This window comes from Manis pentadactyla, chromosome 5 (genome assembly GCF_030020395.1).
Source record: "Manis pentadactyla isolate mManPen7 chromosome 5, mManPen7.hap1, whole genome shotgun sequence".
NCBI lineage: Eukaryota > Metazoa > Chordata > Mammalia > Pholidota > Manidae > Manis > Manis pentadactyla.
Genome location: NC_080023.1, coordinates 17493900 through 17514250, shown reverse-complemented (window position 1 = coordinate 17514250; position 20351 = coordinate 17493900). Strand labels below are relative to the sequence as shown.

The window sequence follows — 20351 nt, the reverse complement described above, 5'->3', positions numbered from 1 at the left end:
AGATAAGGGTGGTAGGATGCAAAAAGGACTGGCTTAGGATTCCCAGTCAGTGTCTGCCAGAATCACCAGTATGACTGTCACTTAACCTAGTAGAGGTTTAATGTTCCTTCTGCAAAGTTAAGGGTTGGGCGTGGTAAGTTAAATGACCATGAGAAGGTTCTTCCATCTTGAAAACTGAGCCCTAAACTGAACGTGCAGTTTGATAGGTGCACATCATTGGTGTGGTTTTGTCTTTCTTATCTCCCTTTTTGAGCTCACATATTTGGTGAACAGATTGAATGAGTTCTGATGCAGTTTCCTTCCCACCGTGCTTGTTTGAGGTTATTAGAGGTGTCACCAGCTAGCTATTTCCCACTCTGGTTCTCCAGTTAGTTCCAGGTGGCACACTGGGTGCATTCTACAGCCCTTAACTCCTGCAAGAGGAGCTGAAGGAGAACTAAGAAGCTGGGTAATAGAGGAGCCTTTGACTCAAGTTTGGAACGGTTCTCGGTCCTGGGTCATGATATGCTACCAAATAATCATTTGATCATTAATTTTCTGGTCCTTGGTTTAGCTGTGCACTGAAAGGATTTGGCTGGATCTTATTTAAGTTACCTTGTTGCTCTACCACACCATGATTTAATCTGTTAAGTACAGTGCCAGGTGACCTTCTCAGATGTCCTTTCATATCTGTTATCTAGAGAACTGCTGTCATGGCACATGAAATGCATTGGGAAACAATCAAATACTGAGAGCTTTCTACTTGGCAACTTCTGCAGACAAGACATCTTAACTTTCCTATTAATTTTAGGAGGTACTTCTTACTCATATATTGTATAAATACAGAAATTGAGTCTTAGAGAGTTGAAACAACTTGCCCAAAATCGCTTGGGCTGTTGGGCAACAGAGGCATGATTCCAGTGCCAGTCACTTTGAGTGTCCCTCAGCCCCTCACTGTGCTTTACCGGCTGGCATAATGGAAGGGGCAGAGCATTTGGAAGCCCACAGACTTGGGTTTGAGTTACAGCCCTGCCACTTGACCACATGACTTCTGGTAGATTGAATGTCTTTCAGACTCAGTCTGCTTGTCTGAAACTCAAGGTTAATAACACTAACTGGATGTTGACACCAGGAGGATAAAATGGAAGTGTGTACAAAATTGTCTAATGAATTTTGGGGCACATGTATATTCATATATGATTATATGCATTTTAAAGATCACTTTTGAATACTTGCTAGGCATCCTGCTCTATATTAGGTAGATAGAAGTGTTGTTAAAAATACAATTGTTACAGTATCTGGTCTCCACTATGGGAGAAGTTGTGACAGTGAGGTTGTGAGCCCAAGTGTCTTAGGAAGAATACAATAGGCAAGTACCTTATTCCAGAAGATAGGAATGCCCTCTCTGCTAGATCTCGGTTTCTCCTTTATCCTGGTTCTTGGTGGAATAGTTAGTGGTCTGCTTATGTGACTACAAGCAGATGACATCAGACTTCTCAAATTCGACTGCTGGTAATAGCTGGAAGGCTTCATTATCTTCCAGGTGTTTCTGGAAATTTTGAAATGTCATAGAAAACACTTGAAAATCAAAAGGTTGAGTTTTCCTCTTAGATCTAAAACAGGAATCTCCAATTTGCACCTCATGTGTTGAAAATATTTTTAACTCCTGTTTTTAAACTTATTTACTTTACAGCCCGGACTGCTCCTTTTGACCTCTGTGTCAGAGAAAACTCCAACCAGTAGTGGAGCCTATCATTTTGAGTCAGTAGTAGTTAGTGATTTGTCTTGAAGGTTTGGTTTCTGTGCACTGACTTCCCTTGTGACTCCAGATAACTCAAAGGGTTATTTTATGCTTTTTGTTCCCTTCTGTCTGAAAACTTTTGCTTTTACAGTGCAGTCAGTGAAGCCAATGGGAACCAAGGAGCCACTTTTCTCCTTAAGAAGAAGATAGCTCTGACTTGGCTAGTTTGGCCAGGCTGTATCCAGCACTTCCAGAAGTCATTGCAAGGTTTACCCTGGGCAGTGACTACCTAGATTTTTGCCCTGCAGAATAAGACTTGGGCTTTGATTTTGCCAAGTATTAGCTGCAGATTGGTTCTCTTTAAAATGAACTCTGGACAACTGTCTAAATGCTTTTATTATTGATGTAGCTTTGATAATATCAGTCAGTTTGATTTCTCTTGAGATTGAAGGGTCATTCTTTTAGAATGAAAATTTTTTCTTAAAGATATTCATTAATAGATTTTACCTGTGATAGCTACATAAGAAGCAATGATCAAAAAGATAGTAATCAGATGAAAAAATTATGACTTATGTCTTTGATGCTCCATTGACACATGCATTCGTTTTTCTTAAAATCGATTTTAAGCCTCTCTTAGCCCCATACAAATCTTCATCTAGAATTTTATCTTCAACTAGAGTTGCTTCAAACATAGGTCCTATGGTAAACATGCCCTCATTTACAAATATTGCAGTTATCCATAAATAGTGACTTGTTGATCGCTAATTATTTCTCAAATATTTTGCCGATACAGTCCCTACAGAAACCCTAGAGGTGGTTACTGATAATATTGACAATCAGTATTGTTATTGATATTCACATGAGGAAAATTAATTTCAGAGAGGTGAGATTCTTTTCTTAAAAGCACACTCCTACTAGATAATAACAAAAATATAGATATTTTTATTAGTTGCTTATCATGTGCTGGGCAATGTGATAAATGCTTTATGTAGACTATCTTATTTAGTCTCACAATACTTTCATATTGTTTTCAGTTTACAAGTGAGGAAACCAGTGGTTGAGATGTTACATGACTTTTTTAGGTGTCACGGCAGGTAAGGGGTGGATCCTAGTTCTAAAACCAGGCACAAGTTTTGATTCCAGAGCTCACCTTTTTAACCACCCATATATATTTTATTGTTCTCTTATCATTACATTAAATAAAAGCTCTGAATTAGAGTGCAGTTCTTTTACTCTAAAGCTGATTCTCTGTGTGTGGTGAATTTCACCCTCTGGTTACCCTTGACCTCTACATTCCTCTTTAAAATGGGCTTTAGAAACTGAACTCTACAAAACTGCATCTATGAGAAACACACCTTTGGCTTAATGTTCTCCAGGAGTCAATTCTGTGGTGTCTTAAGGGTCATCTTGGTGTAAGCTGTCATCTGGGCCTCCTAGGTTCACCTGTTCGCTGTGTGTTAGAGGACATAGCGCTCTGTTCTACGTCTGTTAGAGTGCTTAGTTTCATTGGCAGGCAAAGGAGTTGATCATTTGAATATACCTCATATTGTTTTTGAATCATGGTTTTGAAACCAATGCTTTTGGTAACCTTAGTGGCAGCTTACTATACTTTATGGTTGAAAAGGGGAATATTTTTTTCCTATTGATATATTCTTTGATCTTCTTTCTAGGTCGGAATAATTCTTCATTATTCCACCCTTGCTACAGTGCTGTGGGTGGGAGTGACAGCTCGAAATATCTATAAACAAGTCACTAAAAAAGCTAAAAGATGCCAGGATCCTGATGAACTGCCACCTCCACCCAGACCAATGCTCAGGTATCTCATATCTTTTTTTTACTATATTATATCAACTGTTCATTAAGCATTTAATTTAGTTGAAGCATAGTCACAACAAAAAATGCTGAGTGAATTTTGGAAAGTAAAAGGAAAAATGAACTTGTAAGCCAGACTGTCTTTGCATCCTGGCTGTGTAGGGTTCTGGCGGGGGGTCCTTTGTGAAGTGCTGTACCCTCTCTGTGCCTTTCTGTCTCATCTATGGAGAGGGAATGGTTTTCCTCACAGAGGTGTCATGAAGCATAAGGGACTTAATGTGTAAAACACTTAAGATGGTACTGGCTGTATAATATGCCCTAAGAACATGTTGGCTGATTTTATTTCCTTGAGGTCATGTCATAGGTTTTAATCTACTTATGTTTCAGTTTAATTGTTCTCTGTAAAAGACAACATAATTTTGGAGTTACACCCTTCCTACCAGTTACAATAAAACTGTTAATGGATTTTCATGGTAGATAAGTGAAAGCTAGATACGTACCTGACTCTGGGCCAGGGACTTAAAGGAGTCGGTCTGCACGTGAGGAGTTCACAGTCTGTGAGGAGATGGGCATCTGAAGAAATGAATGTACACGTGTATGAATGATAATGGAGATCCGTTTTTTTGTAAGTGCAAACAAAGGAGCTATTAATTCAGGGAGCACTGCGGTCTACTAGGAAGTGCTGACCTTCATTAATGCCGAACCTTCTTTGGTGTTTAGAGCAAATGGCAGAGGTGATGCTCCAGAGACAGGATTTTGTGGTCAGCCTAGGGAACTGAGAGGGGCAGTTTGGCTGCAGCCTACACTGCACGGTGCAGAGTTGCAGGAATTCAGGGTGAAAGATGAGTTTCAGGCTTCTGGGGCCCATGGTAAAATGAAGATGTTTACATAAGGGAGTGGCCTGCCTGGGCGTCTTCTTAGGGCAGTCACTCATGAGTATGGAGTGTAAATTGGAATGCCTGAGAATACGGAATTCTGCTGCGGTCACTAGGGAGGTCCCACGAGGACTGGAACCAGTACAGGACATAGAGAAGGGAGAGGACAGGCATGCAGGAGACTTGAGGCAGTGTCTCTGGGATCGGTGACCAGTTGGATTTAAGAGGTGTGTGAGGAGGAGGAATTTGGAGATAGCTGCAGGTGGTCTGCTCCAGTTAGCTGGGTGCCTGAGAGGATGGCACTCCTTCCGCTAAGAAAATAATATGGGAAAAATAGATGGGAGGTAGAGAGGGGACACGCAGGGGAGGTAGGATCCCTAGTACTGTATGGGGAAGTCACGCTCAGCACAGAAGTCAAACTGGACATACTGTAGAGGGGACAGGAGACCTTCTCACGTGTGCTCATTGATAATGGTAATGAACTGTCCCCCGGGGAGAAGTTAGTTAAGAACGCTTCCCTGGCCATGCTGATGTTGAATAGATGGGCCAGAGCAAATGTAGGGAGGAACTGAAGAGAACACCTGAGAGCACAGACGATCCAGGGGGTGGGTGGTTCCGTGGGCAGTGGGGCCAGCAGGAGTGCTCAGCCACAGACTCAGATGATAGCAAGAGACTTGACACCTGCCACTTGGGTTAAAAGAACTTGTGGTATTTTACTGAGACTTGGGAATATCATCCCCAAGTAGCTATTCTTCCTGTTAGGATCTGAGGAAAAATCAGAAATGGTTAAGTAAAAGGCAGCTTGGGTTCCAAACCCTAGGCAGCCCCTAGATGATCCACACATACCCCCTTTGCTTCGGAGGGTACAAGCTCCACCCTGTAGGATGTTTCCTTCCCCGATGTCCTTGAGCTTGAGGAAGCCCCAGCAGCACGGCTTCCTGGAGGGTGGGCTTCTCGGTCCCTCCTGGCCCCAGAGAGGGCAGATGCAGTAGGTAGAAGCTGCCTCCCAAGAAGGGTGTAGAGGTGGAGCAAATGACGGTGGTAGGGCTTCAGGAGTTTGCCTCTGCAGGGAGACAAGAAGAAGGTGGTAGTTCAAGAAAAGTTTGAAAAGATAAGGGACACTTGAACATATTTACAGGCTGAAAGTAAGAGGCAGTGGAGAAGATGACTTAAATTTGCAAAATAAGGGTTAATTGATCACAGGAAGTCCTGGAGCCAGGAAGGGGGAAAGAGTGGCAGAGAGGAAATGTAGAATCCAAGGTCAATTTTGGAAATGCTGTCTTCTTTTACAGGTAAGAAGCAGGTGGAATTAGTTTAGCAGGAGAAGGGGAGGGTCCATATGTTGACCTCCCTCTCCTCTGTGACACAGAACACAGGGTTATAGTTCTACAGGGTAGTTAGCTGTCTTCCAGTGACCCTCGTATCGTATTTAAGTATTTTAGTACCTGTGGGTATGACGAAGAAACAGTGTGTGGACAGATATGTTATGAATATTGACTTTATCCAGCCAGTTCAGGATTTGGGCCGTGTCTCTCTGAAAGTGGCAAATGCAGATTAAGTTTCTGTACCCAGGGATACCCGGCCAAGGCAGAAAGGTCTCTGTTTCCCTTTCCAGAGAGCTCAGAGAAGCTCCGACCAAAACAAGGGTTTATTTGTAAGACCAGCCACCACTCTGTCTTCCTCAGTTACTAGAATGCTTGTATTTTTCTTGTTTTCCACAGTTAGAAGGTGGGGAAGGGGTCAGGGAAGGTCTGTGTGCTGTGGGAAGCTGCTGGGATTCCAGTACCTTCCATGCCTCAATCTCAGTTGACGGGATAAGCATACACAGTTGTAGGACTTCTGGAACATGCAGTCTCAGCTGGACATTAATAAGTAATATGTCATCACACATTTTGTCTGAACTATGGCACAATGAGACCTTAAAGTTCATTTTGTAGTGGACTAACGTTCTGGTTCATCAGCGGAATACAAGTCAGTTAGTTACCCCTCAAGGAGAAAAATGTAAACAAAAACCCTACCGTCAGCAGCCACACGGTGGCAGAAGCTGATCGGCTTTCCTTAGCTCAGAAACTTGGTAGACCTTGTGCTTAAAAGAAGGAAATCCAAACAAAAATTAAAATTGAAAAAAAAAAAGTCACCGCTAACAAAGCAACCTCCAAAAGTTAACCTTCAATTTATTATTAGAATAGGAATAATAGTCTCTCAGGCATGGCTTTTGCAGTACTGAGATAACGGCCGTGTGGACACCCTGATGAGCTGGAGTGATGAGCTGTCATTTCCTTTGTTCCTCCCAGGTTCTACCTGATCGGCGGCGGTATTCCCGTCATAGTTTGCGGCATAACAGCAGCGGCAAACATCAAGAATTACGGCAGTCGGCCAACTGCGCCCTAGTGAGTATTTTGTGTTCTCTGGGTACCTGACCCAGTTGATTCTCTTCTAACCATTTCCCAGGCACTAAACTTGATTGCACTTTCTTAAAACAGTTTGCTGACCTATAGCTTCTGAGCTGGTCCACTATTTTCTTTCCTAGTTGCTGGATGGCATGGGAACCCTCCCTGGGAGCCTTCTATGGGCCTGCTAGCTTCATCACTTTTGTAAACTGTGTGTACTTTCTAAGCATATTTATTCAGTTGAAAAGACACCCTGAGCGCAAATATGAACTGAAGGAGCCCACCGAGGAGCAGCAGAGGCTGGCAGCCAATGAAAACGGGGAAGTAAATCACCAAGACTCAATGTCTCTGTCTCTGATTTCAACATCAGCGCTGGAAAATGAGCACACTTTTCATTCCCAGCTTTTGGGGGCCAGCCTTACTTTGCTCTTGTACATTGCCTTGTGGATGTTTGGGGCCTTGGCCGTTTCTTTGTATTACCCTTTGGACTTGGTTTTTAGTTTCTTTTTTGGAGCCACGTGTTTAAGCCTCAGTGCGTTTGTCGTGGTTCACCATTGCGTGAATAGGGAGGACGTCAGACTTGCCTGGATCATGACCTGCTGCCCAGGCCGGAGCTCATACTCAGTGCAAGTCAACGTGCAGCCTCCCAGCTCCAGTGGGACGAATGGAGAGGCACCCAAGTGCACCAATAGCAGTGCGGAATCTTCATGCACAAACAAGAGTACATCGAGTTTTAAAAATTCCTCCCAGGGCTGTAAATTAACAAACTTGCAGGCTGCCGCCGCTCAGTGCCATACCAACTCTCTACCTTTGAACTCCACACCTCAGCTTGATAATAGTCTGACCGAACATTCGATGGACAATGATATTAAGATGCACGTAGCGCCTTTAGAAGTTCAGTTTCGAACGAATGTGCACCCAAGCCGCCATCATAAAAACAGAAGCAAAGGACACCGGGCAAGCAGACTCACGGTCCTAAGAGAATATGCCTATGATGTCCCAACAAGTGTGGAAGGCAGTGTGCAGAATGGCTTACCTAAAAGTCGGCCTGGCAGTAACGAAGGACACTCGAGGAGTCGAAGAGCCTATTTAGCTTACAGAGAGAGACAGCACAACCCACCCCAACAGGACAGCAGTGATGGTTGTAGCACACAACCCAAAAGCAGCAGAAATTTGGACAAGCCTGGCTCAACTAGCAGTAAAAAAGATACATTAAGAAAGCCAACTGTAGTTGAGCTTGAAAGTCAGCAGAAGTCTTACGGCCTCAACTTGGCCATCCAGAATGGACCGATCAAAAGCAATGGGCAGGACGGACCCTTGCTGAGCACGGATAGCACTGGCAATGTCAGGACTGGATTATGGAAACACGAAACTACTGTGTAGCGTTGGTGGGCTTCCGAGGCAGAAATCCATATAAACTGTGAGAGTCGCATTCCTTTAAGCTATGAACATGTAAAAACGAACTGTTTACAGCCACCTGAGGGATTCAAAAAAATTTTGAATAAACTTCTGAGTTTGGGATTTTACATATTTTATATCCCCCAATTGTTGCTTTTCTGTGAATTTTTTTTAAAAACCTCTAAAGCATTATTTTAGTTGTCAAAGCACCAGCGGGACGTGTTGGGAATCAGAAATGTAATTTCGTGGAACCTGTATTATTTCCTTAACAATTCAGGCTTGTATTTAATTCAATAAAGAGGTGTTTCTCATTGTGTCAATCTTATACTTTTATATTTTACAATAGAAGTATTAAGTTCTATTTTAGTAATGTTTATACATAGGGATATTTTAATGAAATTATACATAAATCAGTTTTCAGATTTTTACTCCACTGATTAGGGCATAAATCAAAGGGCTTTTGGATTGATGTGTTTCATAAATGTAGTTTTACATGCTACATTTTTAAAAAGATCTCACAGAATGTCTTTTGAAAATGCAGATGCCTGAAACACTCTTCATAAATTGCATTGCTTTTGCCACATCATCTTGGTCCTATTAATACTATTTTTGCCTCTTTAGTGGCTTTTGAGTGTTTATATTTGGGCTTAATTTTCTTATTCTTTTTTTTCTCCCTGCACATATATTATTCTTGAGGGTAAATGGAGAGCTACCATATAAAGTTCACATTCACTTTTTCTGGATACCTAATTTGCCTATTATATTGGCCATTACTTTGTTTCTAAATAGGTTAACTTCCTCAGGTTCATGGTAAAGTACTGATCTTTAAATTCCATTCCAAGGACAAAAACAGCTCCGATCCAAAAGTTATCATTGGTAATCGATACTACTCCAGTCCCTCCCCTTCTCCAGTCTCCAGTCTTACAGGCCATTCCTGAAGGTCAGATTGGGTCTGCCCTGACTCCTTCGGGCCCTCCGTCTCTTGTTGGATGCGCAAGACAATGCCTGAAAAGACTGGCAGAGCTTAGGTCTGTTTTTGGCAGCAGCCTAAAGGTTGGAATCTGATCAGATTCAAGAAATGCCAAATCTTGGGAAATCTACTGCTTGCTTGTGCAGTAATTCTGAGACACCACAAGATCACCCCTTCGTGTATAAGTGTTCACTTTTCATTGGGTTATTGCATTATAAATAATTCATTTTGCTTGACAATAATAAAGCTTTCTGTGTAAGCCTTTTTTTAAAAGTCAGGTGTTTTAAAGACATTCTTTTTGGTGGGCAATCAAATGGATAGATTTGCCACTTACACATAGCTTGGCCTAGGGTCTCCTGGTCAGTTGGTGCATATGCTCATGGATGATATTTAGAAATGGCAAAGATAAACTAATAAGAAATGAAGTGAATAATTATTTCTTTATTGCTGTTTTAATCTTGCTCTGTTATTTTGGAATACATCATCCCAGTGTTTAATCTGTTCCTCTGACCTGTAGGTCAGCTCTACATAGGAGAAGAACTTTGTTCCTCTGCTTTTTCTTACCTCTCTGCATGATGTGACAGATTTCCCTTCCTTGAATTGTTCATCATTAAGCATTTATTAATTTAAAAAAAACTTCCAGTAGGTTACAGAAGGATGAGAAACATGACCAAAAAAAAATACTTGGAATAAAATGAAGATTCCACTAAAAATACTTGTAGTGTTTTGATACTCAAAGCATAGGAATTGGTGAGTGATGACTCTGTGCATTATATTGTTAGTATGTGATTGAGTTAAAATTTGATGATAGTGTTAGGAAGTGAATAATACACTGCATTCCCAAACTTTTGTCGTTTATAATTTATGGCTGGTTGCTGACTGACGTTTCTCTATTTTTCATGATATCATAAACTGTTTAAGAGATGTTTCAGTGTTATTGGAGATTGGCTCGTTCGTTTTCCTCAGTTAACAGTTTTGGCAATTGAGACCCAAAGAATTTCTGACTTAGGAAGGTACTGGCCCATTGTGTCAGATCTGGGACCAGGACCTTGTTTTCTGATGCCACGGCCACCATGCTTTTACACATTTCACTGTTCTTTGAAGGCAATCACCTGTGCTCTTCACAGTGTTTATTATCTATAATGTTACCCAACTTTGCTTCATCGCAGTTGTTTTAGTTTTGGTTTTTAATTTCATAGTGAGGTGTAACTGGTTATGTTGTACTTGAGGAGACACAGGATTTATTCATTTTATCCCATGAGTTTGTTTAATCTTGTTGTTATGCACTATATAATATGTATAATATGCACACTGTATACATGACTTGATGTTATATTCTAAACTGTTTTTTAAGTGTCAGAAGTCCGATTTGTGTTTGAGTATTTTTGTAACTGTGTAAATTTATGTTAGTATTTCAGGTCATGAATAGGTGGCAATTTCTACATCTCAGGCTATTACTCACATGTAACAATGTAACTCTGTATCCATAGTCAATATTTATATTAATAGATACAATCTTATAGATGGCGATTTATATATAGATACTGAGATTTAGATTGTGTTTCTTATTGAGAAATAACAAAATTAAAACATTTAGTCCTGTGTGTTTCAGGCACTGAGTTCAGAATGCCCAAACTGAAGTTGGCTCAGATCATAAAAAATGAGGAAGTAAAAAAGTTAACTGAAAGCATTTGATGCAGGAATCAAACTAACTCATCAAGGAAAGTGATTCATACAACAATAATCCAAAATTTAAAACAAATGGTAATTATTTTTCTTTTCAGATTCCCAGAATCATTTAATTATTTTAATATCTACTCTAGTGCCCTTATCTGAGAGCTGATTTGATTATTTATAACTACTTAGGATAGTGTTTCCCAAACTTGAATCATTCTATCACTTTGGCCAATTTTGCTATTTTCCCTAGCATTTAATGTTACTTCTGTCATGAATCAACTCGTTTTTTTTCTCCAAAATATAAGTAATAATAAATCCAATAGATTTATTTGTATAAACGAAGTAAACTTCACAAGGAGAAATTTGTAACCGTTTATGCTAATCTGTCAATACTAGAAATCTCCAACTACCTTTTGCCTGGTTTTAGACAAAGATGAGACTGCAATCAAGAAGAGGATACTATATTTTTAGCTTTGATATTAACTGTTTTGCATGTTATTCCTAACCTACCTAGAGGACTCCAGCCTAGAAACACATCTTATATTGGCCATTAAGGCTCCTAGCCAGCAGTAATGGTGGGGTATAGGGGCATCGATTAATGAACACAGCTGTTATGGCATATACTCATGTAGTCAAGGGAGGCTGATGAGTCTTTGTCCACCTCCTTGGTGTACCCAGCTCAGTGTGTGGTGAAGCCCCAGGCAGCCTTAGTTCATTGCTTTTTTTCAGCCTCCTCTTGCTGAGGATGCCAGTGTCCCATAGTGGTTACTGAGTGTGAACATAACAGTTCCATGCTATTAAGAAAACCCTCATTTATGTCATCAGTGGCTGCTCTTTGCTTATAGAGTTGGATGCTTAGAATTAATTCCTGGCCAAAATCTCATTAGATTTTTTTGTTCAACAAACTTTTGCTTCATGCTGATGGAAACACTTGCTATTTTTCTAATCTTGTCATGTTTGTAAAATGTAAAATGTTAGAAAAAAGTGTGTGTGTATGTGTTTGTGTTTAATCCACTCTTTCCTGCTGCCATCTCATTTGAAAATGTACTGATGAAGATTTTAATCAAAATTTTCCAAGTATTTCTTAGAAGTTCAAAATATTTTCAGGGTTCTTCACATGCATAGATGCATTGCTAACTGGGTTGTTCCAACAATGTAAAGAATCCAGCTGATACCTACTGTTTTGCAGTCACTGTGTTCACTTTGTCTTAACATGTATTATTGATGAAAATCTGCTTGTACAGATAAGTTTAGAGTGTTCAAATGAGCAAATATATTTATTTGCAAGATATGATTGTTCACAAAGCCAGGTGTAGTGATATGTACCAAAGCAGGAAGAAGATTGTGTCTAGGAAGACATTCCACATAAAAGTAATGAACTCCAGTGCTAAACAAGGTGTTTGTTTTGTTATCAGTGTCCTTTTCCTGTATAAAACTAGGTAAAAATTTTAGTGGTCAACCGTGATTAACAATTTTTACTTCTTATCTGTTTTTTAAACCTTTCATGTTGAGTATGGGTAAACTTTTTAAAATGTAATATTTTAAGGGCTTAACCCAGTCAAACTTTCTTGCTGAAGGAATGGTCTGGCACATTATTAGCTTGGATTTTTCACCCAAGTTTCTGCCATTTTGTGGCTGTGCTCTCTATAGGTCCGTCCTCAGAGAAGGGAGAGCAGCACGTGAGAGGGTTTTAAGGATCAGATCTGGAGATGGCATATGTCATTTCTGCCCACAACCTGTTGGCCAAAGCACAGGTGTGACCGCTCCTAACTGAAAAGGGAGCTAGAAGATGGACTTGAGTTGCGTGTCCAGGAAGGAAAGGGAGATGGTTTGGTGAACAAATAACCAGGTTCCCACAGGGTTAGATTCCCAATTTGCCTAACAATGGGCTTTATTCCCATCTGGTCTTCATTATCCATTAAAAACTACTTTTAGGCACTGATCCATTGTGAGTTCCAAACAAATGTTAAATTTATTTCAGTTTGGAAAATATGTGATGGTCAAACATTTTGAAAAGAATTCAGTAAATACATGACGTTTCAGTATCCATTGTATAGATTTATATTCTTAATTTATGTTCTTAATATTGTCATTTAAAATGATTATATGATTCCTGAAAGTTAAATGTATTCACAATTGTTAGGCAATCAATTTCCACAACATTTTGGTCTTGCAAAACCAAAACTATACCAATTAAGTAATTTCCCAGTTTACACCCCCCCACCCCCACCCCCAGCCCCTGGCAACTACCATTCTGTTTTGTTTCTATAAATTTGACTAGATACCTCATCTAAGTGAAATTACATAGTATTTGTCTTTTTGTGGTTGGCTTATTTCACTTAGGGTTTATCCATGTTGTAGTATGTGTCAGAATTTCCTTTTTAAGGCTGAATATTTTTCCACTGTATGTATAACCCACATTTTAACCTGCTGAGGGACATCTGGTTGCTTTCACCTTTTGGCTTTTGTGAATAATGCTGCTATGAAAACAAGTGTACAAATATATCTTTAAGACCCTGTTTTCAATTTTTTTGGATTTGTATCCAGAAGTGGAATTGTTGGGTCATATGGCAATTCTATTTTTCATTTTTTGAGGAACCAGCATGTGGTTTTCCATAGGGAAGGCACCATATTACATTCACCAACTGTATACAAGGGTTCCACTTTACCCACATCCTCACCAACACTGTATTTTCTATTTTGTCAACATGTATTTCCTAATGAGCAAAAGATGATGTCTTATTTGGGTTTTGATGCACATTTTGCTAATGATAAGTGATATTAAACATCTTTTCATATGTTTGTTGGCCATCTGTGTATCTCTTAGGAGAAATGTCTATTCAAGTCCTTTGTCTACCTTCTTATGGATTTTTTTGTTGTTGAGCTATAGGTGCTTTATTTAATCTCTTATCAGATAAGTGACCTACAAATATTTTCTTCCAATCCATAGGTTGTCTATTTAAGTCACTTGGTTCATTGTATCCTTTGACATACAGAAGTATTTAACTTGATATTCATCTATTTGTACTTTTGTTCCCTAGACTTTTGGTGTCAAACCCAAGAAATCATCACCAACCCAGTATGGTGACACTTTTTTCCTATGTTTTCTTGTGAGTCTTATTGTTTTAGGTCTTTGATCCACTTAATTTTTGTATGGTATAAGGGGAAGGTCCAACTTCATTCTTTTGTACCTGGATATCCAGTTTTTCTATCACCATTTGTTAGAGACAGTCTTTTCCCCATTGAATGCTCTTGTAGCCTTGCTGAAAATCATTTGACCCTGTATCTGAGGGTTTATTTCTGCGCTCTTATTTTATTTCTTTGGTCCATGTGTCTGTCTTTATGCCAGTACCATGCTCTTTTGATTACTGTAGCTTTGTGATAAGTTTTGAAATTGGGAAGTATGATGTCTCCAACTTTGTTCTTTTTTAAAATTGCTAGGATTACTATAACAAAATACCACTGACTGGGTAGCTTAAAAAAACAGCTTTTATACTCTCAAAGTTTTGGAGACCAGAGGTCCAATATTAAGGTGTTGGTAGGTTTGGTTTCTTATGAGGCCTCCCAGTGGCTTGCAGATGGCCGCCTTCTTGCTCTCTTCTCACACAGCCTTGGTGTCTCTGGGTAAAACTACCTCATATTAAGGACAACAGTCAGATTGGGTTGGTGCCCACCACAAAGGCCTCATCTTAATTTAGTGACCTTCTTAAAAGTCCTAACTCCAAAAACTATCATTTTCTGATCTGTGGAGCATTAGAGCTTCAATATATGAATTTCTACAAGGACATAATTCAGCTCATAATAATTGCCTTGGTTATTTGGAATCTCCTGAGATTCTTTGTGAATTGAAGGATGGTTTTTTCTATTTCTGCAAAAAGAAATACTTTTTGGATTTTAAAAAGGGTAATATTGACATCCTAACAATACTAAACTTTCAAATCCATGAACACAGGATGTCTCTTCCTCTTTAATTTATTCTGGCAACATTTTGTGATTTTCAGTGTATAGGTCTTTTACTTCCTCAGTTAAATATTTTCCTAAGTATGTTACTTTTTTTTATGCTATTGTAAATGGGACTGTCTTAACTTCCTTCTTCGATTCTTCATTGTTATTGTGTAGAAACAGTTGATTTCCATGTCTTGATATTGTATCCAACCCTGCCAAATTTGTTTCTTATGATTTTGTTTGTTTGTTTGTTTGTTTTCCTTTGATAGGAGGGATCTGTAGGGTTTTTCCTATATAAGATCATGTCATGGGCAAACAGAATTTTACTTTTTCCTTTCTAATGTGGGCACATTTTGTTTCTTTTTCTTGTCTAATTGCTTTGGCTAGGACTTCCAGTACTATGTTGAATATAAGTGATAAAAGTTGGCATATTTGTTTTGTTTCTGATCTTAGAGGAAAACGGTTTTTCACCACTGAGTATGATGTTAGATGTGGCCTTTGTTATGTTGAAGAAGTTTCCTTCTGTGCCTAGGTTGTTGAGTGTTTTTGTTATGAAAGGATGCTGAATTTTGTCAGATGATTTTCATGCATCAATTGATACGATCATATGTTTTTTTCCCCTTCATGCTGTAAATATGGTTGAATTATCCTTAAATTCCAAGAGTTAATTCCACTTGGTCATGGTGTATAACTCTTTTAATGTGCTGTTGAATTTTTGTCACTAGTATTTTGTTGATGATATTTCCACTGATAGTTATCCAGTATTTCACCTGCTTGATATAATAATTAGATTTAGGTATTGTGTAGATACTTTTTATGATCTTAAGAAAGTTTTTTTTTTATCCGTAGTTAGCTGAGCTTTACCGTGAATGGGTTTGGGGTTTTATCATGTGTCTTTGTGGTATCTGTTGAAATATTTAAATAGTTTTCTCCTTAATTCTGTTACTATAATTAAATGCTGAATTTTTAATATTAAACCAACCTTCATTCCTGGAATAATACTATTTGGTCATAAAATAGCATCCTTTCTATATATCACTGGATTTGATTTACATGTGTTTTTGGGTTTTTGCAACTGTATTTATTAGAAAAAGTGGTCTATGGTTTTCTTTTAATATCCTTACCTAGGTTTCAGGACAATATTACACTGGCTTCTAAAAATAAATCGTGATTACTTGAGTTATTCTCTAGTCTCACAAGGATTTTTTTGTAAGATTGGTTTAGTTCTTCTACTTTTCAAATACTAACAGAAGAAGTTACCTGGACCTCACGTTTTCTTTCATGGGTAGGTTATAGGTACAGATTCAATTTTTTGAAATATAATGAACTATTAAAGATATCCGTATCTTCTTCTGTTGTGGTAAAATGTGTTCTTTTCTTAAGGGACCTATTTCAGCTAAGTTGACAAATTTATTGCCATAAAATTCTTCCTAATATCCCCTCATCCTTTAAGGTGTATACTACTTTCATCCTTTTTCATTCCCAATAATGCTGTTTTGTGTTTTCTCTATTTAAAAAATTCACTCTTCTTAGAAGTTTGTCACATATTAGATGAACCTTTTCAGAAAACCAACTCTGGTTTTGTTCATTTTCTCTATCGTATATTTTCTTTCTGGTGTTGTCTTTTACTCTTTTCTTCCTGTGTTTTTGGAGTTTAGTCTGTTATTATATCTCTAGATTAAAAAAAATTAAACTTCTTTTCTAAAATACAGAATTAGGGCTCTATGTTTCCCTGTGAACATTCTTTGAAAATAATGAAGACCATAAGATTTAAACCATCTAAACTATTCCCTTCAGATTTTGTTTTTATTATGTAGAAAATAGGCTATTTCTGTTTACCCTAGAGTGTAGTGAGATACTGCTTTTTGTCTAAAGTTTATTCATTATTTCTGTTTTTCGGCTTTCCATCAGGGACATCTTTACTTTTTTAAAATTCATAACTATCATTTTGATAGTTTTGTTCTCTTACCATGCCATTAGAAATTTATGGTATGAATTCCATGTGGTAAAGATGCCTTATTATGCTCCCATTTGAGGATACATTGCACGACAGCCTCCTCAGCGTGGGCAAAACACTAAAAGAATATGTTGTAATAAAATTCTAACCATGTTTCTAAAAACATTTAGATCATCTTGCACAGAATATTCCCCAAATAGCCTCATTTTATGAAAGGCTAAAGAAAATCCTGTAACTTTAGAATTATAATCAAAAGCAAAGGGAAAATTTAAAAGCTGATACCCTGGCAGGCCTGGAAGGTTTTGCTGGTTTTGTTGACTAAAGGACTTGGCTCTAGACATTCATATGTGGACAGGACAGAAGGCTTTGGTGCCCAGAGGGACAGGAATTTGTAGCTAAGGTCACCACACAAAGCTGAGGCACTCATGGGCTGCAGTCACAGGAAGAAATACACCCATGTTTAGGGATAGGGAACAGAGAGGTTTATCATCTGTGGCCTGGTTGTCTTCTCTGAATTTATAACGATATGTGTTGGTGTTTAAATTTTTACTGCCTGCATTCTTCTATGATCACCCCCAACCAGAGATGTTAAAATAAAACATGGCCTTGCTAGTTGCCACTTCTGCAGATGGAAGAAGGGAACATAATATAACCTGAAAGTATGCACCCAACAACATATAGGATAGCCCGGATGTGGACCGTCTCAGGGATGTAGCTTCACTCTGTCCAAACGCTTTTGCAGTGACGTGCGATGCTTGTCTTTCTTGCTCCCCTCCATCTCAGTCTCATCTGCATGAATACCAACTTCATGCAGTGTGATCTGGGCAGAGTTAAATTTTCCCAGGAATGGCTACGTGACCCACTCCAGGGCAGGCAGTCTCTTCCCTGGGAATTTGATCAAAGAAGAAGCCTCTTCTAATCATTTGATTGGTAATTTAAAGAATCTAAATCCTTCGGCTGTCACATAATCTGCCATGGCATCCTGCAGCCAGAGAGAATGATGCAGAGAACTATAGAAAAGTGGTAGAGATAAATAGAATCCCAAGGTTTTTGAGTGTCTGAGTTTAGAAATTTCCTGATGTCTTAACTGTGTTCCCTTCCTGGGAGTTCCATGATGTATACTGTATCATTGTATCTCCCCTCTCTGCCTGCATTTTTGTTGTTGAAGCTATAGTTGATTTTGTTAACTTGCATCCCAAAAGAGTTCAGACTATACCAGTGGAGCCTCCATCTAATTTTTGTGTGTGTGTTGAGATTAGACATCTCTGTTTTGATGGAAGAAATACTCCAAATCTGACAATCAAATGCAGTTCCATTTTTGGATAAACACTCTTAATTCATTCTCATCACTGCAGTAAAATGTCTAATAATGTGAATACAATTTATGGCACCATTACTCCATGGATTTTCTAAGTCTTTTTAGACATCACACTACTGAGAGAGGTTTAAGAATGAAAAACTACATTTTTTAAGGCAGAATAGAGGATGCCAACATCACATACCACATTTAATATTTTGCAGGTGAGCTTTGCTCTCTAGCTAAAATTATTTTTTGATAAACAGAAGCTTGATTGAGTGATAGTTCCTAGTTCAAGAAGGAACAGTATAACAGTGACTGAAAAGCTATTCAGAAGCAAAAATACTCTCCTAAAAATATTTTTGTGTTCTATAGAATGTTATTCATTTAATATTCACCTTTGAATATTGAAATTCCTTTTGACTCAACAAATATATTCTGTCACAAAGTGAAGGCATGCTTTAAGAATTTAACAATTCATGAAGATTTATTTTTAATAAATAGTTATGCACAGAAGGTTAGCATGGAATTTTCTGCTCACTTTCAATGAAGATGCCAATTCAGTGACTATCATGATACCACATGGAGTGAGAGCATCACGTGCAAATATTATAGAAGAAAGGAACCTGTTCCACAACTTTTCTATCTGCCTGACAGATGAGGGATCTAAGAAGCGGTCAGACTTGTGAGGATCCTGGAGAAGACAAAGCCTGGGCTGCGGGGGCTGGGTGCCTTTGCCCTCCTCTGGGGAGAAGTGGAGTGCTTCCTTCCTACCTCAGGCCTAGTGGGAGGGACTTACTCCCATGAAGAAGCTGGGAAAAGTTGCTACTGTGCTTTGAAACTGAGGCATAATGAATTTGGGTCCAAGTCACCCCTACCTCCAAAAAGTGTAGAAAATAGGGTATGGTAGGCATACAATGGTCCCCCACAGATGTCTGCCTTCTAACCCCTGGAGCCAGTGATATATGTTGCCTCACATGGCAAACTGGATGTAGCAAATGTGGTTAATGATTTGGGGATGGTGAGATTATCCTGAAGAAGCCAGGTGGGCCCAGTGTAATCACAAGGATCCTTCTGAAAGGGAGGCAGGATGGGCAGAGTCAGAGAAGGTGTGATGATGGAGGCAGAGGTCAGAGCAGTGTGGCATGAGCCAGGAAGACAGGTAACTGCTAGAAGACAGAAAAGGCAATAAATGGGTTCTCCCAGTGTCTCCAGAGCCCTCAGAAGTAATGCAGTTCTGCTGGGGCCTTGATTTTAGCCCAGTGAAACGGATTTTGAGTATCTTGCATCCAGAACTATAAAATAATACACCTGTGATCATTTGTTTCTGTGGTTAGGAGACTAACTCATAGGCTGAGGCTTTGTGACAATGCTCAGAAAATGTGTCTGCTGTGATAAAGGTTGACAAGGACAGAATGTGGCAGAAGGACCAGGTGTGCACCTCACAGCTGAAAGCAGGCAAGCAGTTTTCCTGAGGCCTACCCAATACTGCCCTCGGTAGGAGCAAGGTGGTCTCAGCAGGAAGAGTCTGGAGGTACAGAATTCCAAATGACCACCTACATCTCTATGTCAAGGAAGCTGCAGCACAGTTGCGCCCACAGAGCCCAAGGCCAACACATGACAGTTAAAATTCAGGTGAAACTTTCTTGCCTTTTCCCTCAACGTGTCAATTCTGATAGAAGCTAAAGCTACTTTTAGATAGATGGGGAAGTAAGATGCAGAAGTAGAGAACCTGGCTCCACCTCTTTGCTATTGCAGACTTGGAACTATAAGTAGTTCCAACAACCTGGAAGCAAGTAGAAGATTGGACATTAAAGCAAATTCATGGCTTTATTATCTTGAACTATTTCTCATTATTTAGGAGTTTTTAATGGTATGAAGGACTCTAGAACCGTCCAGTATTTTCTTCTATGGACTTTCTGTCTCTGCATAAAGTATAAACTCACAGTAGGAGACAAAATACAGTTTCTAAATTTTATGAAAGTCTTGAAATATGTGAAAAATCAGAAATGATATAATGAATTCCCCCCTGTTAGAGACTGAATTATGTCTCTCCTTCCAAGCTCATAGTTGAAGCTCTAACTCCCAGAGTAACTATATTTGGAAATAAGACTTTTAGAAGATAATGTTAAATGAGGTCATAAGGATGGAGTCCTAATTTTGGAGGATTGGTGGCCTTTTAAGAACAGGGAGAGAGAGAAATCTCTGTCTACATGCATGAACAGAGGAAGGCCATGTAAGGACACAGTGAGAGGTAGCTACCTGCAAGCTAGCAGGAGAGGTCTCACCAGAAATTGACCATGCTGGCAC

The 20351-nt window shown here is 39.1% G+C and overlaps 1 protein-coding gene across 1 annotated transcript in view; it reads left to right on the top strand.

Moving 5' to 3' along the window:
• ADGRA3 (adhesion G protein-coupled receptor A3) overlaps nucleotides 1–8510 on the top strand; it is a 108255-nt gene extending 99745 nt beyond the window's left edge. Inside the window, exons 17-19 of the mRNA XM_036921012.2 lie at nucleotides 3391–3536; nucleotides 6702–6797; nucleotides 6938–8510. Coding sequence (XP_036776907.2) covers nucleotides 3391–3536; nucleotides 6702–6797; nucleotides 6938–8180 — 1485 coding nt within the window. The 3' untranslated portion in view covers nucleotides 8181–8510. The remainder of the gene's footprint in view (nucleotides 1–3390; nucleotides 3537–6701; nucleotides 6798–6937) is intronic.
• Nucleotides 8511–20351: the final 11841 nt, after the last annotated feature.